The sequence below is a fragment of the Amblyomma americanum genome, chromosome 10 (genome assembly GCF_052857255.1).
Source record: "Amblyomma americanum isolate KBUSLIRL-KWMA chromosome 10, ASM5285725v1, whole genome shotgun sequence".
NCBI classification, from domain to species: Eukaryota; Metazoa; Arthropoda; class Arachnida; order Ixodida; family Ixodidae; genus Amblyomma; species Amblyomma americanum.
The window spans coordinates 51,119,781-51,138,733 of record NC_135506.1 but is presented as its reverse complement, the minus strand read 5'-3'; the positions used below and the strand labels follow the sequence as shown (position 1 = coordinate 51,138,733).

Here is an 18,953-nt window from a genome sequence, read left to right as displayed (position 1 = left end):
TATGCACGTTACATGTAAAAGCATGCAACTGTCCCATGGAAGACAGGAGCACTGAATGCTTTGCCACCTGGCTAAATTTAGTGCTCACGAATTATTCGTGAATTACCACTTCTGCTGGATTCTCGAAGGATTGAGCTTGCAAAAAAATTTCAGTGTTTCACTTGTGCATGTCTGAGACTGTAATAAAACCTTGGAAACTGCAATTAATAGATGCTCATGGTTGAGAGAAAAGATAGACACAACTACTAGCACTGTCATAGAGCTATGGCTATGTACGGTCATCGTGTCAAAAGAGGGCCCATTAAAATAAAAATAAGTTGCATACGGCATATCATGTATGTAATTGTTTAGTTACTACTTTGCTAGTAATGAAGTTGCCTAAAAGGTCCTCAATACATTATTTTGAGTTCAGTAGGCCATTCTTTTCCTAATGATCAGTGGCACCTCAATGGCATTCATTGTTTGGTGTTCAGAGACCATATGCTCAGAGAAGCATTCATGGTCACCTGACAATGTCGTTTGTGGGTACTACTGTAAACTTAAAAGCTCTTGAATTCCAACTTCTGGGCATTTGAAATTAGCTTACTTATTAAGCGAAACTTGCTACAATCAATTACAATTTTACCGTTATGTGCTTTACTTTTTCTCATCTGGACAGCTCTTTGCTATCAATGTTCATGCTTAAAGAATAAAAGTTGGAATTTATAAATGTGATGTTTGGTATATGCTACAGCTGATTATCAGTAATTAAACTTGAACGAGCCTGAGAATTTTTTCAAATTCCCCAGAGTTTGAAATAATGGAAATCTTTTGTGTATACTACTGTGGACTAGACCAAACTTTAAGTTCCAGCATAGTGGTACTTTGAATCAAAGAAGTTAAAATTATAAAGTGTCTACTTCTTTAAAGTTTCTTGCATTTATTTAATAAATAGGTAATAGATTTTTTATTGATTAGTTGCTTTTCATTGTGCCAGAGCCATATTTAGCTGTCTCCGTCAGTTGTACCATACAATAGGCCTGCAAAGCTGCTTAGTTACTTCCTTTTTGTGCTTTCTTGGACTGTCAATGTTATTTTCTGGGCTGCCAAAGAAGTCCAATTCCTTGGCATATGCATGTAGAGCAGAACTGGAAGATGTGAAGTTACAGGCATAAACTACTCCTCTGTTAATTTCAAGATGCCCAGCTAGCTTGTGCATACGTTTTTGTTGTCCCTGTGATCATTGAACCTTTGCAGCTTGTTTTACAGTTACGGGCAGAGGTCTCCAAAGGCTCCGTTGGTGCTTCAAGGATACAGGTGCAATGCATGCCAATGAGTGCCTGATCTAACTCCCGTACATCAGAGAAAATGGGTCCCCAGCTTACTCCTCCACAAGTGTGGTTCCCTGCTGCTAAGAGATGAGGCTCTGTTCGCGTTATCACAACCTGCCCACTTAATTGTGAGCAAAGTGGCCACCATGGCAGGTGGCCGAATGACTGGCCATGAGAGGTTGCTAGGGAACAGAAATGTTGGTCGCTCAAGCTACACTGCTGGCAGCACCTGCCGTCGCAGGGCAGTGACGCATTATTTATCTGCTATACCTTTGTGCCAGGTGTGATATGAGGACTCCCAGGGATCTATAAATGTAAAGTTGAGAGTTACCATTTCTGCATATGTGAACAGTATCCCATTAATACTATCGCATCACGCCCTTAAGATGTAGTTTAAGTGTCTGTGCTACTTTTTTATATATACTTTTTGTATTAGATGGAAGCTGGGGCCCAATGGACCTTTAAAATGATAAAAGAAGAGAGGGCATTTTTTTCTGTGATGGGTATACTTTCATCTTGCAAAATTTTAGCAATAGCCAAAAACTATCTTTTGTTACCACCTGTGGCAATAATGACGTGATTAACAAAGCAGCGTCCTGTCCATTCACCTTTTGGTTCTTCAACTAATTCAGGTTGTAGATGCATTTGAAAAACAATGTATCATAAGGATGCCTTATTGCTGTTGAACCAAGAAGCAACTTTGAAAGCAACGTTATCAAACACTTTTTGCTGTGTTGGGGCTGAGCAGATGAAAAAATTATTCCTGCCCTGTTACATTGCACCATTTTCATTCATTATTTTTTAGGCAGTGTGAAAGAGTGCTAAATGTCTCTATTTTGTTGATAACGTCAGCTTTTTTTGATGCTTTTATCATTTACATTGGGGGCAAGGACTGTGAGCGGGTAGATGCCTTGCAATGTGCATAAACCATCACAATTTGTACAAGTATTTTTCACTAAAGGCATCAGAAAGCTCTGAGGTAACATTATATTGCATCCAGAAACCAACCCACGTACTGTTGAAAGTCTTTTACTGCAGCGAACTTTGGTCTTTTGTCTGGAAGTTTGAAACCTTACAACCAGCAGGGATGAACGTCTCCAAAGGTAACTAAAATCTTTCCAGTCCATTTCAGCACTGACATAATTCTTAAAAAATTCTTGCACATGACCAGGGCAAAAACGATAACAAAAATATCATTGCACCAGATTGAGTGCTGCAAATTGCCTCTTTTTCTGCTCTTTCACCCTGCTCCCCTTCGTACTCATCCTCTTCTCATACTTCCCCCTATCTTTTATTATCATTTATTACCTACCTTTCCCTTGATCTCTGCACCAGATGCTACCATTTCTGAGTAGCCCTTTGCTTGCACACTCTCCTCAGACCGATTCATTTTACTCTGCCCTTATTTTTATCTCTCTCTTCACTTCCAGGTATTCCTGTGAACTTTATGTTCACTCGTTTTCCAGTTTATCCAGCTCAGCCCAATCAGTCGTACCATGTCACCTGTCACAGCTCCTCATGTGTGGAAGCATCTTCGCTATCTATGCACACACTCCACTGCTCAGATTCCTTTCTACTGAGCTGGCGCATTTCTTTCTACAGCTTTGCGGGTCAACGAGTTAATTCTCTTTGGCAGCCATCATGCCTAGCCAAGGTTCATGCCTCCCATCCTAACACCCTTCCCACTTCAAGCCATCCTCCTCAGCGGGCCTTCCTCCTCGGAGGGAAGGCCCTACGTAAACCCCGCCAGTGATGATGAAGCTTTGCCCAGGTGAAGACGTCTCCTTTGTTGAAACATTGGCAAGCTCTCTGAGGCCTCCCCCTTACTTGTTTGCTTTGAATGTGCTTTGTAGATGTCACTTTGCTAGTGTGAAGGAACTGCTTAGTGTTTTCTTTGTATCTGTAATGTGGAGGCTATGCGTTCTTGCCACAAGGGTTTGGAAGTTTGAGGCAGCGGATGCGGAGACTTGGTGTATCAATTGAACGAAATGGTATTTTACTTTATTGAGCACAAGATCTAAATTATCACTTTGATGAACTGGGCGTGAAACTCATGGTGCACCAGGTGTGATCTGATTAAAAAAAGTAGAAGGTTCTTAGTGATCTGCATACGGTGTGTGTTTGTGTGAAATGTTTTGTTTGAGTGTATTCCTCCGCAGGGGTTCTGATTTTCACATTACCATGTGTTGTAATCATATGTGACCTCTTTTATTAAAGTGATACCAAAATCTGTAAACGTAGTATGTAAGCATTGAGAACAGAAAAGGAAAAGCGATTCAGGCGCACTGATGAAGTTGGCTGTAAATGACCAGTGGCATTCAATAGTCCCTTTAAATATTGCGTAATGTCTTCTGCAGTGTTATATTCATTATGTACACAGGATTCCTTCCCACGTCTTGTTCGCAATGTTTTAAGCATGGTTGCAGCTTGAAAACTACTACTGTGTCGGAGATATATCATAAACGAAAAGCAGCTGCAGTATTGTGGTCAATTTGGCCCTTCTATAAATTTGTTGTCATCTTGCAGTGGTGCATTTGTGTTTTTTACCATTTCCTAATGTCAAAGTTTGTTTTCTCAGTGATAAATGTACGCAAAACAAATTCAGCAAATGCAATACAGCTGCATTTGTGTGTTTTTAAATATATAAATGAAAAGCACATTATCAGGCAAAGTGTGGTTTAAAACTGCAGATTTTGAATAACAATTTTGTAGGAAACTACTAAGGTGTTCGATGACATCTTTGGCAAGCCTTCTCAGCATTTGGTGGTGCAGTCTGAAAAGTTTTTATTACTGCTTGTTAACATGACCACATTTACCTTGACCTTATTGCAAACGTTTGCAACATGTGCCGCCCAGCAGCAGCAAGTGCAAAAGCAGCCAGGGCTTCTTTGCAGTCACCATCATTTTTTTGACGCTCTGCACCCTTGGAGCGGTGCACTGCAGAAAAGCTTCTGTGCTCTCATGGTTGGTTTGTAAGCATGTTGTGTTATCAGAATTTGGCAAAATTATGAATGGAATTATTAACAAGTTTGTTATCTGGTAACGTATTAAGCAGTGGGAAAAAAGTGGGGTCATTGAATTGCCCATGATTTTGAGCATGTGCACCAGAAATTTATGAATGAAATTATTATATTTCACCGTTTGGGAGGTACAGATCAAGCTTTATTTTAACGGTCAGGTTAAGGGTCAAAGGGGTGTTGAGTTCGCACTCTCTTGTATGCAACTTATGTCTAGTAGCAAGAATAAGAATATTTGTGTGTATGGCCAGTTTTCAGATTGATCCAGTGCTTTGTGGCCAGTCGATAGAGCACATATATCTGAACTGTACAACAAGCACTGCAATGATCGAGTTTTTTTCGTGATCCTAATTTATCACTGGTGGCCTAATTATTATGAAATGTGAGAATTAATTCCTTTGTTCCTTGCTGACGCATTTTTTTGTTTCTACTGGTCTATATAACCTTGTCGCTTCGTGTTTGTGATTAAAGTCTAAAAGAGAAAAGTGCATAAATAGTAAAGAATCGAACATTTGGCCTGTGATAAAATATTACCTTTTTTCTTTTTTTCAGATAGTAAGCCTTTGTGACATAGTTGATGAAATGCAAGTCTCCACTACAAATCTGTGGATCATTTCTGCCCAAGCCATTCCTCCTTTTTCACCGCAGTGCAATGTGTTCAAGAGTGTGCCTATTTGTTGTCATGTGCAATCGAATGTTTGCTTACCATTGTAACAAACCTAAGGTAGTTTTGTTTTGCACTTGAGGTTTTACGTGACGGTTTGCCAACTTCCTGATTTAATGTATGGTTAGCTCATATGGCGTTCGTGACTTGTTCCAGCTTTTTGCCATGAATCATCGTACAGGGAAAGCTGGAAATGAAAACTTCATTAATTTGAACTTTATGACTTTTTCTATTTGTGCTCCATTGAAGTCTACATATAAAACAGCTTTGTAATTCAAATGTGAATTGGTTCCACCACTGTTTATTAGAATTATGTGGGTGCACGGTGACCAGAGCAGCACACCCATGAGATTCCAGCCACTCTCTGGAGATGTAGAGAAGGTAACAACAGTGTTGCGAGGCTGGAGGATGGGAGGGGCAGTACAGCAATGTGGAACTAAGCTGCATGACATCTGTCAGCCATGATCTCCAAGACTTCAGTAGCCTTCTCTATTAGATGTTGTTAAGGGGACGAGCGATTGAAAAAAAATGGCAATTTTCATCGAAAAATAGCAATTTAATTTTTGTTTTTCTTTTATTATGCGCAAACCTTTTTCTTTCATGTCCAACAATACCAGTGGCAAATTTAGATGCAAAATTTGTAAACACTGTGATGTAACCATGGCCAGTGACCATAAAACTAGCACTATTAGCTATTTTCATGACAACAAAAAATTAATAAAATGGTATTTCTTGACAGTACAGTGCTGTAGGCAGGTAAAGAAAGCCTTCTTATTTCAAACGTATACTTCTACAGTCTTGTAAATTGAAGAAAAAAATTTAAACGTGTTTTTTATGTGCACAAAAACTGCATCACACCCATCTCGTTAAGTAACCTGATATGAATTTTCATTTATCATTTTCACACAATCTAGGGGCTTATTTCTGCCATCACTCTCGTAACATCACAATGAAATTTGGTATGGCTCTGTTTCGCTATATGCAGAATGCAGGGATATACATTTTTTATTGTAATTTATGGTTGGGATTGGGAGTGAAATTTTTCAAACCAATATATTCCTAGCATTAAAGACATTTTATAAACACTCATAATTTTTGAAAATTTCTGAAATTTTGTTCATAGTATTTGTGAAGTAGAGTTTGTATGAACTGCCACAAACATGCCTTTGTTTTCTTAGAAAAGCTTTTCTGGTGACCACACCTGTCTGGCTTAAATGTAGTCAGATGATTAAAGGTGATGAATAAAGGCAGCTGTGTGAAAATAGTATCAGTGATGCCCTAGCACTGGAGCCTCGAGACAGTTCTAGGTGTGTCCATTGCATGCTCGTGTAACAATATCTCCATGGTGGCAGTGTTTTTTGCTTGACATAATGTGACCACTAGTACTCGTGATTTTCTGAAGAAGCCTGTAGGCACTTTGCTCTTGAAGTGTTGCTTCATGCTGTCAACAACATTCAAACCTTGGGAATTTAAAGGTGTGCAGATTTGAAGTAATGTCTCCGCATGTAGAAGGCAAGTTTTACCATCGGTCCGAGCAGTATGGCACCAAGTTTTTATTTCTATGCACTAATACGATTGTGCCAACACATTCACGTTTTTTTTCCTTTGTACATATACTTGTTTCATACATGAGGTGCAATGCTGTGAAAGGTATGGAAGTAGTCTACATGAAAAAATAGAGGAGTGTTACTCCACGCTTATTTTGATGCGTGTGGTCTAAGACACTAGAAAGCGACAGCATGTCATCAGCACTAAGAGCATATTTAATCAAGCACATGACAAATATTTCATGTAATAAGCCTGAAGGCAAAGCATTCATTAGATTTCACTAGCCACAATGCACACACTACTTTTTGATCACAGATGTAGGCAGTGGAAACAAGAGTGCTAGCTTTGGCAGCATTGCACTTGAAATTTGAAAAGGAGTATGCTAGTGATTGAAGCGATGATAGTTAAGCATTAATTTTATTAAATTTCTGCCATTTAGTTCTTGCAGTGGTTTAAGAGATACCAGTATTCATCAGTTGCATGGGGACTGAATGAACTAACTTGTCTCTAAGGCATAAAGTGTGGTTTTAATGGCCTTGTTCAACCGATACTGGGTGCAAAAAGAGAATATTGACAAATCTTCCCTATAATACCTTGTTAGGTAATCAAATTTTATATTAAAGTGATGTGAGTAAGAGTTTAATATTTAAACTGGTAGCCCAATTCGGACAGTGTGACAGATTTTTTGTGTGTATTTCAAAACCTGTGCCACACTATATATGGATTTGTTTGCTATTTTGATATGTGTTCTCAAAATTCTATAGTCAGTTTTCAGAGAGGATGCCTGAAAGAGGAGCTAAAAAGCTTGATTAGAACACATATGCAGTGTTTACATGAAGGGGTCTTTAACTGTGAACAGTGGAGTTTCTTGATGCTGCAAATGTGCTTTGATGTGCAGTGTTCAGCTTTTGAATTGCAGGCAAATTAGACTTCTAAACATGGTCTGGCATCTAATCAGTCTTGAGAAATTTTCTTTGTGTGATTTGTGTACTGTTCTCCTTTTTACCTTCTGGTTTTGTTGTTTTGCTTCCTATGATTTGTTGGCTCAAACTTTCACTTCTTTTGGCACGTGTTGTATGTTGTTGCTACTTATGCATATTGTTGCTCCAAGATGTAGATGTTAGAGGCAGTAGGGCATGTGCTGCCCTATACATTTTTTTTGCGTGTGAACAGTATAGTGATCAGAAATATTACTGGGGCTCAGAATATTCTGATCTAATCAACTCTTCTTTGTGCACCAATAGTCTGTGACTGTGAACTGCATGCTAAAGATAACAAACAATTTGTTTATGATCTGACATTGACACACTCACTGTGACACTGTTTATGTCAAATATTAAAACACCTGCTTAAAGAGCATGCATCATTATATTGTGTAGCTTCAGAGGTGCTCCCAACTAATTGAGTAAAGCTTATTCCAATTTAGAATCTAGAAAACAAGTTTTTATGCACTATGCAGGATTGGTCAGCACCAGGAGTACGCGCAGCTCACCGCCTCCAAAGAAATTGCAAGCAGGCTGCCGGCGGTACCTGTGCCATGAGTGCGGCTATTCTACAGCTGATCTGAGTTACTTCAAGGACCACCTGCGGACACACACTGGGGAGCGCCCATTCCAGTGCAAACTTTGCAGCAAGTCCTTTCGTACGAAGAGTGATCTGAGGAAGCACCTTAATGCTCATGCAGGCAAGAGGCCATTTAAGTGCCCGCGTTGCAGCCAGAGCTTCACCCAAAAGTCGAATATGGTGAGGCATTATCGTATTCACACAGGGGAGAAGCCATTCCAGTGCCCTCATTGCAGCAAGAGCTTCTCCGAGAAGAGAAGTGTGATGAAACACATTCACACCCACACAGGCGAGAAGCCATTCTAGGGCACTAACTGCAGCAAGGCCTAATGTTATCTTTGTTTGCATCCCAAAAAAAGAGTGCTGCAGTCTTCATTTTTCATTTTTATTTCATTCCTGCTTGAAATAAGTGAACTTTTCTAGCACAGTTTTACTTTATGGTCATATTAGCTAGCAAGAAGTTTTAGTCAGCATTGCACCCATTTGTAATTTTGTTGCTTACTTTGTTTTCTTGCAGCAATAAAGCTTGCTTAAATGTAATGCGAACAACTTAATATTTGTGAGCACCTCATTTTTAGAAATTATTGTGGCATAATGATTACACAATTTTGCTCAGTTGAACGAGTCTTGGGACACTGACCAATTGTCAAAAAACAAAAACAGCTATTAGAGGCTTCGGAACTGCCTACGAGTTCCTTGCTCACAATGATTAACTGGCCGAGTAAGAAGCAGCTTCAGTAGCTTTGACAAGTCGACGTAACGATTGTGTACAAGCGAGGTGAAGATTCCCCTTTGTTGTGTTGGCTGTGTTTGGAGGTAACTCTATAATCAGTGATTCCAGGTGCAGCCGTGCTGAGGGACTTCTGTCGGTGGCAATGATTTCTATAAAAAACACTTTCTTCTCCCTCCTCATTATGTATTTGATACATATGAGTGGTTTTAATTGGAATTCATGCTTAATGAGAGTCTCACAATTACTGCCAGTGTATGTAGCCCATTCTTTGTTTTGCATTCTTCAGTGTTCCTGAGCGTTTCGTGTTAATTCTGCCGACATCACTTATTTATTATTGCAAGAGGGTGTTCACTGATTTTTTATTGAATATGATGTTTACGTATGCACAGTAGTCTTTTATTTATTGTTCTGTCCGTGTTCTGTTGCTGCCGGTTTTTGTGTACGTGGGTGCACCCCTCTGTCAAGCCAGTCATGTTTTTTAGGTGCACGCCTAACATCCCTGATGTTGAAATAAACGTATTTGTATTTGTATAATTTTATGACCTATTTTGCAGGTACACTTCAATAAGACATTTAACTCACGACTTTATCATGCTTTGCATTCATTACAATCATATCCTTGCTGGAATACATATTTATGCACATTACATGTAAAAGCATGCAACTGTCTCATGGAAGACAGGACCAATGAGTGCTCTGCGAGCTGGATAAATTTAGTGCTCGCGAATTCGTGAATTGCCACTTGTGCTGGATTCTCGAAACATTGACCTTGTGAACAGATTTCAGCATTTTCACATGTGTATGTTTGTAGTGTGTCATAAAACCTTGGAAACTGCAATTCACAGATGCTCATGGTAGAGAGGAAAGATGCACACAGCTACTAGCACTGGCATAGAGCTACGGCTATGTAAGGTCCATCATGTCAAAGGAGACCCCATTAAACTAGAAATAAGTTGCTTACTGCATACCATGTATGTAATTGTTTAGTTACTACTTTGATAGAAATGAAGTTGCCTAATGGGTCCTGAATACATAAGTTTGAGTTCAGTAGGCCATTCTTTCCTAGCAATCAGTGGCACCTCAATGGCGTTCATCTTTTGGCATCCAGGGAGCATATTCTCAGGGAAGCATTTGTGGTCACCTGACAATGTAGTTGGTGGGTACTACAGTAAACTTGAAAGCTCTCTAATTTTAACTTCAGGGCAATCGAAATTAGCTAACTTATTAAATGAAACTGTTGCTACAATCAACTACAATTTTTCTGTTACCTGCTTTACTTTTGTTGCTATCAATGTTCATGCTTAAAGAATAAAACTTGCAATTTTTAAAAGTGATGTTTGTTATATGCTACAGTCGATTATCAGTAATATAATATAAACTTGAAGGAGCCGGAGGTTTTGTTCAAGTTCGGCAGACTTTGAAATAATGGACATCTTTTGAGTATACCTACTGTGGACTAGACCAAACTGTCAGTTGCAGCAAAGTGGTACTTTGAATCAAAGGAGCTCAAATTATAAAGCGTCTACTTCTTTAAAGGTTCTTGTATGTAATTAATAAATTGTTAATGGTTTTTTTATTGATTAGTTGCTTTCCATTGTGCCAGAGCCATATTTAGCTGTCTCCATCAGTCATGCCATACAATAGGCCTGCCAAGGTGTTTAGTTACTTCCTTTCAGTGCTTTCTTGGATTGCCAATGGTATTTTCTGGGCTGCCAAAGAAATGCAATTACTTGGCAAATGCATGTAGAGTGGAACTGGTAGATGTGAAGTTACTGGCATAAACTGCTGTTCTGTTAATTTCAAGATGCACAGCTCGCTTGTGCGTATGTTTTTGCTTCCCCTGTGATTGCTAAACCTTTGCAGCTTGTTTTACATTTAAGGGCAGAGGTCTCCAAAGGCTATGTTGGTGCTTCAAGCATGCAGGTGCAATGCATGCTTATGAGTGCATGGTCTAACTCGTGTGCATCAGAAAAAATGGGTACCCAGCTTACTCCTTCACAAGTGTGGTTCCATGCTGCTAAAAGATAAGAGGCTCTGTTCGCGTTATCACTACCTGCCCACTCAATTGTGAGCAAAGTGGCCACCTTGGCAGGTGGGAGAATGGTTGTGAGAGGTTGCTTGGGAACAGCAATGTTGGTCGCTCAAGCTCCACTGGTGGCAATACCTGCCGTCGCAGGGCAGTGACGCATCATTTATTCGCTATACCATTGTGCCAGGTGTGATGTGAGGGCTCCCAGAGATCTATGAATGGAAAGTTAAGAGTTACCATTTCTGCATATATGAACAGTATCCCATTAACACTATCGCATCATACACTTAAGACGTAGTTTAAGTGTCCATGGTACTTTTTTATATATTCTTGTATTAGATGGAAGCTGGGGCCCAATGGACCTTTAAAATAATAAAAGAAGAGCGGGCACTTCTTTCTGTGATTGTTATACTTTCATCTTGCAAAATTTTAGCATCAGCCAAAAACATTTTTGTTACCACCTGTGGCAATAATGACATGATTAACGAAGCAGTGTCCTGTCCATTCACCTTTTGGTTCTGCAACTAATTCAGGTTGTAGGTGCATTTGAAAAAAAAAAGTATCATAAGGTTGCCTTATTGCTGTTGAACTAAGAAGCAACTTTGAAAGCAACGTTATCAATTATTTTTTTGCTGTGTTGGGGCTGAGCAGATGAAAAATTATTCCTGCCCTGTTACAATGCATCATTTTTATTAATTATTTTTTAGGCAGCGTGAAAGAGTGCTAAATGTTTCTATTTTGTTGATAACGTCAGCTTTTTTTGATGCTTTTATCATTTACATTAGGGGCAAGGACTGTGAGTGGGCAGATGCCTTGCAGTGTGCAGAAACCATCACAATTTGTAGAAGTATAATTTTTCACTAAAGGCATCAGAAAGTTCTGAGGTAACATTATATTGCATCCGGAAACCAAGCCACATACTGTTGAAAGTCTTTTACTGCAGCGAACTTTGGTCTTTTGTCTGGAAATTTAGAACCTTACAACCAGCAGGGATGAACGTCTCCAAAGGTAACTAAAATCTTTCCAGTCCATTTCAGCACTGACATAATTCTTAAAAAATTCTTGCATATGACCAGGGCAAAAACAATAACAAAAATATCATTGCACCAGATTGAGTGTTGCAAACTGCCTCTTTTTCCGCTCTTCCACCCTGCTCCTCTTCGTACCCATCCTCTTCTCATACTTCCCCCTTTCTTTTATTATCATTTATTACCTACCTTTCCCTTGATCTCTGCACCAGCTGCTACCATTTCTGAGTAGCCCTTTGCTTTCACACTCTCCTCAGACCAATTCATTTTTTCTCTGCCCTTATTTTTATCTCTCTCTTCACTTCCAGGTATTCCTGTGAACTTTATGTTCACTCGTTTTCCAGTTTATCCAGCTCAGCCCAATCAGTCTCACCATGCCACCTGTCGCAGCTCCTCATGTGTGGAAGCATCTTCGCTATCTATGCACACACTCCATTGCTCGGATTCCTTTCTGCTGAGCTGGCGCATTTCTTTCTACAGCTTTGCGGGTCAACGAGTTAATTCTCTTTGGCAACCATCATGCCTAGTCAAGGTTCATGCCTCCCATCCTAACACCCTTCCCACTTCAAGCCATCCTCCTCAGCGGGCCTTCCTCCTCGGAGGGAAGGCCCTACGTAAACCCCGCCAGTGATGATGAAGCTTTGCCCAGGTGAAGACGTGTCCTTTGTTGAAACATTGGCAAGCTTTCTGAGACTCCCCCTTACTTGTTTGCTTTGAATGTGCTTTGTAGATGTCACTTTGCTAGTGTAAAGGAACTGCTTAGTGTTTTCTTTGTATCTGTAATGTGGAGGCTATGCGTTCTTGCCACAAGGATTTGGAAGTTTGAGGCAGCGGATGCGGAGACTTGGTGCATCAATTGAACGAAATAGTATTTTACTTTATTGAGCACAAGATCTAAATTATCACTTTGATGAACTGGGCGTGAAACTCGTGGTGCACCAGGTGTGATCTGATTAAAAAAAGTAGAAGGTTCTTAGTGATCTGCATATGGTGTGTGTTTGTGTGAAATGTTTTGTTTGAGTGTATTCCTCCACAGGGGTTCTGATTTTCACATTACCATGTGTCGTAATCATATGTGACCTCTTTTATTAAAGTGATACCAAAATCTGTAAACGTAGTATGTAAGCATTGAGAAAAGAAAAGGAAAAACGATTCAGGCACACTGATGAAGTTGGCTGTAAATGACCAGTGGCATTCAATAGTCCCTTTAAATATTGCGTAATGTCTTCTGCAGTGTTATATTCATTATGTACACAGGATTCCTTCCAACGTCTTGTTCGCAATGTTTGAAGCATGGTTGCAGCTTGAAAACTACTACTGTGTCGGAGATATATCATAAATGAAAAGCAGCTGCAGTATTCTGGTCAATTTGGCCCTTCTATAAATTTGTTGTCATCTTGCAGGGGTGCATTTGTGTTTTTTACCAATTCCTAATGTCAAAGTTTGTTTTCTCAGTGATAAATGTAAGCAAAACAAATCCAGCAAATGCAATACAGCTGCATTTGTGTGTTTTTAAATATATAAATGAAAAGCACATTATCAGGCAAAGTGTGGTTTAAAACTGCAGATTTTGAATAACAATTTTGTAGGAAACTACTAAGGTGTTCGATGACATCTTTGGCAAGCCTTCTCAGCACTTGGTGGTGCAGTCTGAAAAGTTTTTATTACTGCTCGTTAACATGTCCACATTTACCTTGACCTTATTGAAAACGTTTGCAACATGTGCCGCCCAGCAGCAGCAAGTGCAAAAGCAGCCAGGGCTTCTTTGCAGTCACCATCATTTTTTTGACGCTCTGCACCCTTGGAGCGGTGCACTGCAGAAAAGCTTCTGTGCTCTCATGGTTGGTTTGTAAGCATGTTGTGTTATCAGAATTTGGCAAAATTATGAATGGAATTATTAACAAGTTTGTTATCTGGTAACGTATTAAGCAGTGAGAAAAAAGTGGGGTCATTGAATTGCCCATGATTTTGAGCATGTGCACCAGAAATTTATGAATGAAATTAATATATTTCACCGTTTGGGAGGTACAGATCAAGCTTTATTTTAACGGTCAGGTTAAGGGTCAAAGGGGTGTTGAGTTCGCACTCTCTTGTATGCAACTTATGTCTAGTAGCAAGAATAAGAATATTTGTGTGTATGGCCAGTTTTCAGATTGATCCAGTGCTTTGTGGCCAGTTGATAGAGCACATATATCTGAACTGTACAACAAGCACTGCAATGATCCAGTTTTTTTCGTGATCCCAATTTATCACTGGTAGCCTAATTATGAAATGTGAGAATTAATTCCTTTGTTCCTTGCTGACGCATTTTTTTGTTTCTACTGGTCTATATAACCTTGTCGCTTCGTGTATGTGATTAAAGTCTAAAAGAGAAGAGTGCATAAATAGTAATGAATCGAACATTTGGCCTGTGATAAAATATTACCTTTTTTCTTTTTTTCAGATAGTAAGCCTTTGTGACATAGTTGATAAAATGCAAGTCTCCACTACAAATGTGTGGATCACTTCTGCCCAAGCCATTCCTCCTTTTTCACCGCAGTGCAATGTGTTCAAGAGTGTGCCTATTTGTTGTCATGTGCAATCGAATGTTTGCTTACCATTGTAACAAACCTAAGGTAGTTTTGTTTTGCACTTGAGGTTTTACGTGACAGTTTGCCAACTTCCTGATTTAATGCATGGTTAGCTCATATGGCGTTCGTGACTTGTTCCAGCTTTTTTCCATGAATCATCGTACAGGGAAAGCTGGAAATGAAAACTTCATTAATTTGAACTGTACGACTTTTTCTATTTGTGCTTTATTGAAGTCTACATATAAAACAGCTTTGTAATTCAAATGTGAATTGGTTCCACCACTGTTTATTAGAATCATGTGGGGGCACGGTGACCAGAGCAGCACACCCATGAGATTCCAGCCGCTCTCTGGAGATGTGGAGAAGGTAACAACAGTGTTGCGAGGCTGGAGGATGGGAGGGGCAGTACAGCAATGGGAACGAAGCTGCATGACATCTGTCAGCCATGATCTCTAAGACTTTAGTAGCCTTCTCTATTACATGTTGTTAAGGGGACGAGCGATTGAAAAAAAATAGCAATTTCCATCGAAAAATAGCAATTTAATTTTTGTTTTTCTTTTATTATGTGCAAGCCTTTTTCTTTCATGTCCAACAATACCAGTGGCAAATTTAGATGCAAAATTTGTAAACACTGTGATGTAACCATGGCCAGTGACCATAAAACTAGCATTATTAGCTATTTTGACGACAACAAAAAATTAATAAAATGGTATTTCTTGACAGTACAGTGCTGTAGGCAGGTAAAGGAAGCCTTCTTATTTCAAACGTATACTTCTACAGTCTTGTAAATTGAAGAAAAAAATTGAAACGTGTTTTTTATGTGCACGAAAACTGCAACACACCCATCTCGTTAAGTAACCTGATATGAATTTTCATTTATTATTTTCACACAACCTAGGGGCTTATTACTGCCATCACTCTCGTAACATCACAATGAAATTTGGTATGGCTCTGTTTCGCTATATGCAGAATGCAGGGATATACATTTTTTATTGTAATTTATGGTTGGGATTGGGAATGAAATTTTTCAAACCATTGTATTCCTAGCATTAAAGACATTTTATAAACACTCATAATTTTTGAAAATTTCTGAAATTTTGTTCATAGTATTTGTGAAGTAGAGTTTGTATGAACTGCCACAAACATGCCTTTGTTTTCTTAGAAAAGCTTTTCTGGTGACCACACCTGTCTGGCTTAATTGTAGTCAGATGATTAAAGGTGATGATTAAAGGCAGCTGTGTGAAAATAGTATCAGTGATGCCCTAGCACTGGATCCTCGAGACTGTTCTAGGTGTGTCCATTGCATGCTCGTGTAACAATATCTCCATGGTGGCAGTGTTTTTTGCTTGACATAATGTGACCACTAGTACTCGTGATTTTCTGAAGAAGCCTGTAGGCACTTTGCTCTTGAAGTGTTGCTTCATGCTGTCAACAACATTCAAACTTTGGGAATTTAAAGGTGTGCAGGTTTGAAGTAATGTCTCCGCATGTAGAAGGCAAGTTTTACCATCAGTCCGAGCAGTATGGCACCAAGTTTTTATTTCTATGCACTAATACGATTGTGCCAACACATTCACGTTTTTTTTCCTTTGTACATATACTCTGTTTCATACATGAGGTGCAATGCTGTGAAAGGTATGGAAGTAGTCTACATGAAAAAATAGAGGAGTGTTACTCCACGCTTATTTTGATGCGTGTGGTCTAAGACACTAGAAAGCGACAGCATGTCATCAGCACTAAGAGCACATTTAATCAAGCACATGACAAATATTTCATGTAATAAGCCTGAAGGCAAAGCATTCATTAGATTTCACTAGCCACAATGCACACACTACTTTTTGAACACATATGTAGGCAGTGGAAACAAGAGTGCTAGCTTTTGCAGCATTGCACTTGAAATATGAAAAGGAGTATGCTAGTGATTGAACCGATCATAGTTAGCAATAATTTTATTAAATTTCTGCCATTTAGTTCTTGCAGTGGTTTAAGAGATGCCAGTATTCATTAGTTGCAAGGGGACTGAATGAATTATCTTGTCTCTAAGGCATAAAGTGTTGTTTTAATGGCCTTGTTCAACCGATACTGAGTGCAAAAAGAGAATATTGACAAATCTTCTCTATAATACCTTGTTAGGTAACCAAATTTTATATTAAAGTGATGGGAGTAAGAGTTTAATATTTAAACTGGTAGCCCAATTCGGACAGTGTGACAGATTTTTTGTGTGTATTTCAAAACCTGTGCCACACTATATATGGATTTGTTTGCTATTTTGATATGTGTTCTCAAAATTCTATAGTCAGTTTTCAGAGAGGATGCCTGAAAGAGGAGCTAAAAAGCTTGATTAGAACACGTATGCAGTGTTTACATGAAGAGGTCTTTAACTGTGAACAGTGGAGCTTCTTGATGCTGCAAATGTGCTTTGATGCTCAGTGTTCAGCTTTTGAATTGTGGGCAAATTAGACTTCTAAACATGGTCTGGCATCTAATCAGTCCTGAACAATTTTCTTTGTGTGATTTGTGTACTGCTCTCCTTTTCACCTTCTGGTTTTGTTGTTTTGCTTCCTATGAATTGTTGGCTCAAACTTTCACTTCTTTTGGCACGTGTTGTGTGTTGTTGCTACTTATGCATATTGTTGCTCCAAGATGTAGATGTTAGAGGCAGTAGGGCATGTGCTGCCCTATACATTTTTTTTGTGTGTGAACAGTATAGTGATCAGAAATATTACTGGGGCTCAGAATATTCTGATCTAATCAACTCTTCTTTGTGCACCAATAGTCTGTGACTGTGAACTGCATGCTAAAGATAAGAAACAATTTGTTTCTGATCTGACTTTGACACACTCACTGTGACACTGTTTATGTCAAATATTAAAACACCTGCTTAAATGGAGTGCATCATTAAATTGTCTTGCTTCAGAGGTGCTCCCAACTAAATGAGTAAAGCTTATTTCTATTTAGAATTTAGAAATCATGCTTTTATGCACTGTGCAGGATTGGTCAGCACCAGGAGTACGCGCAGCTCACCGCCTCCAAAGAAATTGCAAGCAGGCAGGCGACGGTACGTGTGCCATGAGTGCGGCTATTCTACAGCTGATCTGAGTCACTTCAAGGGCCACCTGCGGACACACACTGGGGAGCGCCCATTCCAGTGCAAACTTTGCAGCAAGTCCTTTCGTACGAAGAGTGATCTGAGGAAGCACCTTAATGCTCATGCAGGCAAGAGACCATTTAAGTGCCCGCGTTGCAGCCAGAGCTTCACCCAAAAGTCGAATATGGTGAGGCATTATCGTATTCACACAGGGGAGAAGCCATTCCAGTGCCCTCATTGCAGCAAGAGCTTCTCCGAGAAGAGAAGTGTGATGAAACACATTCACACCCACACAGGCGAGAAGCCATTCTAGGGCACTAACTGCAGCAAGGCCTAATGTTATCTTTGTTTGCATCCCAAAAAAAGAGTGCTGCAGTCTTCATTTTTCATTTTTATTTCATTCCTGCTTGAAATTAAATGAAGTTTTCTAGCACAGTTTTACTTTATGGTCATATTAGCTAGCAAGAAGTTTTAGTTATCATTGCACCCATCTTTAATTTTGTTGCTTTGTTTTCTTGCAGCAATAAAGCTTGCTTAAATGTAATGCGAACAACTTAATATTTGTAAGCACCTCATTTTTAGAAATCATTGTGGCATAATGCTTACACATTTTGCTCAGTTGAACGAGTCTTGGGACACATCAATAAACAAAAACAGCTATTAGAGGCTTTGGAACCGCCTACGAGATCCTTGCTCACAATGATTAACTGGCCGAGTAAGAAGCAGCTTCAGTAGCTTTGACAAGTCGACGTAACGATTGTGTACAAGCGAGGTGAAGATTCCCCTTTGTTGTGTTGGCTGTGTTTGGAGGTAACTCTATAATCAGTGATTCCAGGTGCAGCCGTGCTGAGGGACTTCTGTCGGTGGCCATGATTTCTATAAAAAACACTTTCTTCTCCCTCCTCATTATGTATTTGATACATATGAGTGGTTTTAATTGGAATTCATGCTTAATGAGAGTCTCACAATTCCTGCCAGTGTGTGTAGTCCATTCTTCGTTTTGAATTCTTCAGTGTTCCTGAGCGTTTCGTGTTAATTCTACCAACTTCACTCATTTATTACTGCAAGAGGAAGTTCACTAATTTCTTATTGAATATGATGTTTACCTATGCACTGTAGTCTTTTATTTATTGTTCTGTCTGTGTTCTGTTGCTGCCGGTTTTTGTGTACGGGGGTGCACACCTCTGTCAAGCCAGTCATGTTTTTTGGGTGCACACCTAACATCCCTGATGTTGAAATAAAGGTATTTGTAATTGTATAATTTTACGACCTATTTTGCAGGTACACTTCAATAAGACATTTAACTCACGACTTTATCATGCTTTGCATTCACTACAATCATATCCTTGCTGGAATGCATATTTATGCACGTTACATGTAAAAGCATGCAACTGTCCCATGGA

At 39.3% G+C, this 18,953-nt stretch overlaps 1 protein-coding gene across 1 annotated transcript; it reads left to right on the top strand.

Moving 5' to 3' along the window:
• Positions 1 to 8,253: 8,253 nt before the first annotated feature.
• Positions 8,254 to 18,531, top strand: LOC144108288 (uncharacterized). The gene is made up of 2 exons (XM_077641555.1): positions 8,254 to 8,400; positions 17,454 to 18,531. The coding sequence occupies exons 1-2, from the start codon at positions 8,280 to 8,282 to the stop codon at positions 17,861 to 17,863; spliced, it is 531 nt and encodes a 176-aa protein (XP_077497681.1). The 5' UTR covers positions 8,254 to 8,279; the 3' UTR covers positions 17,864 to 18,531.
• Positions 18,532 to 18,953: the final 422 nt, after the last annotated feature.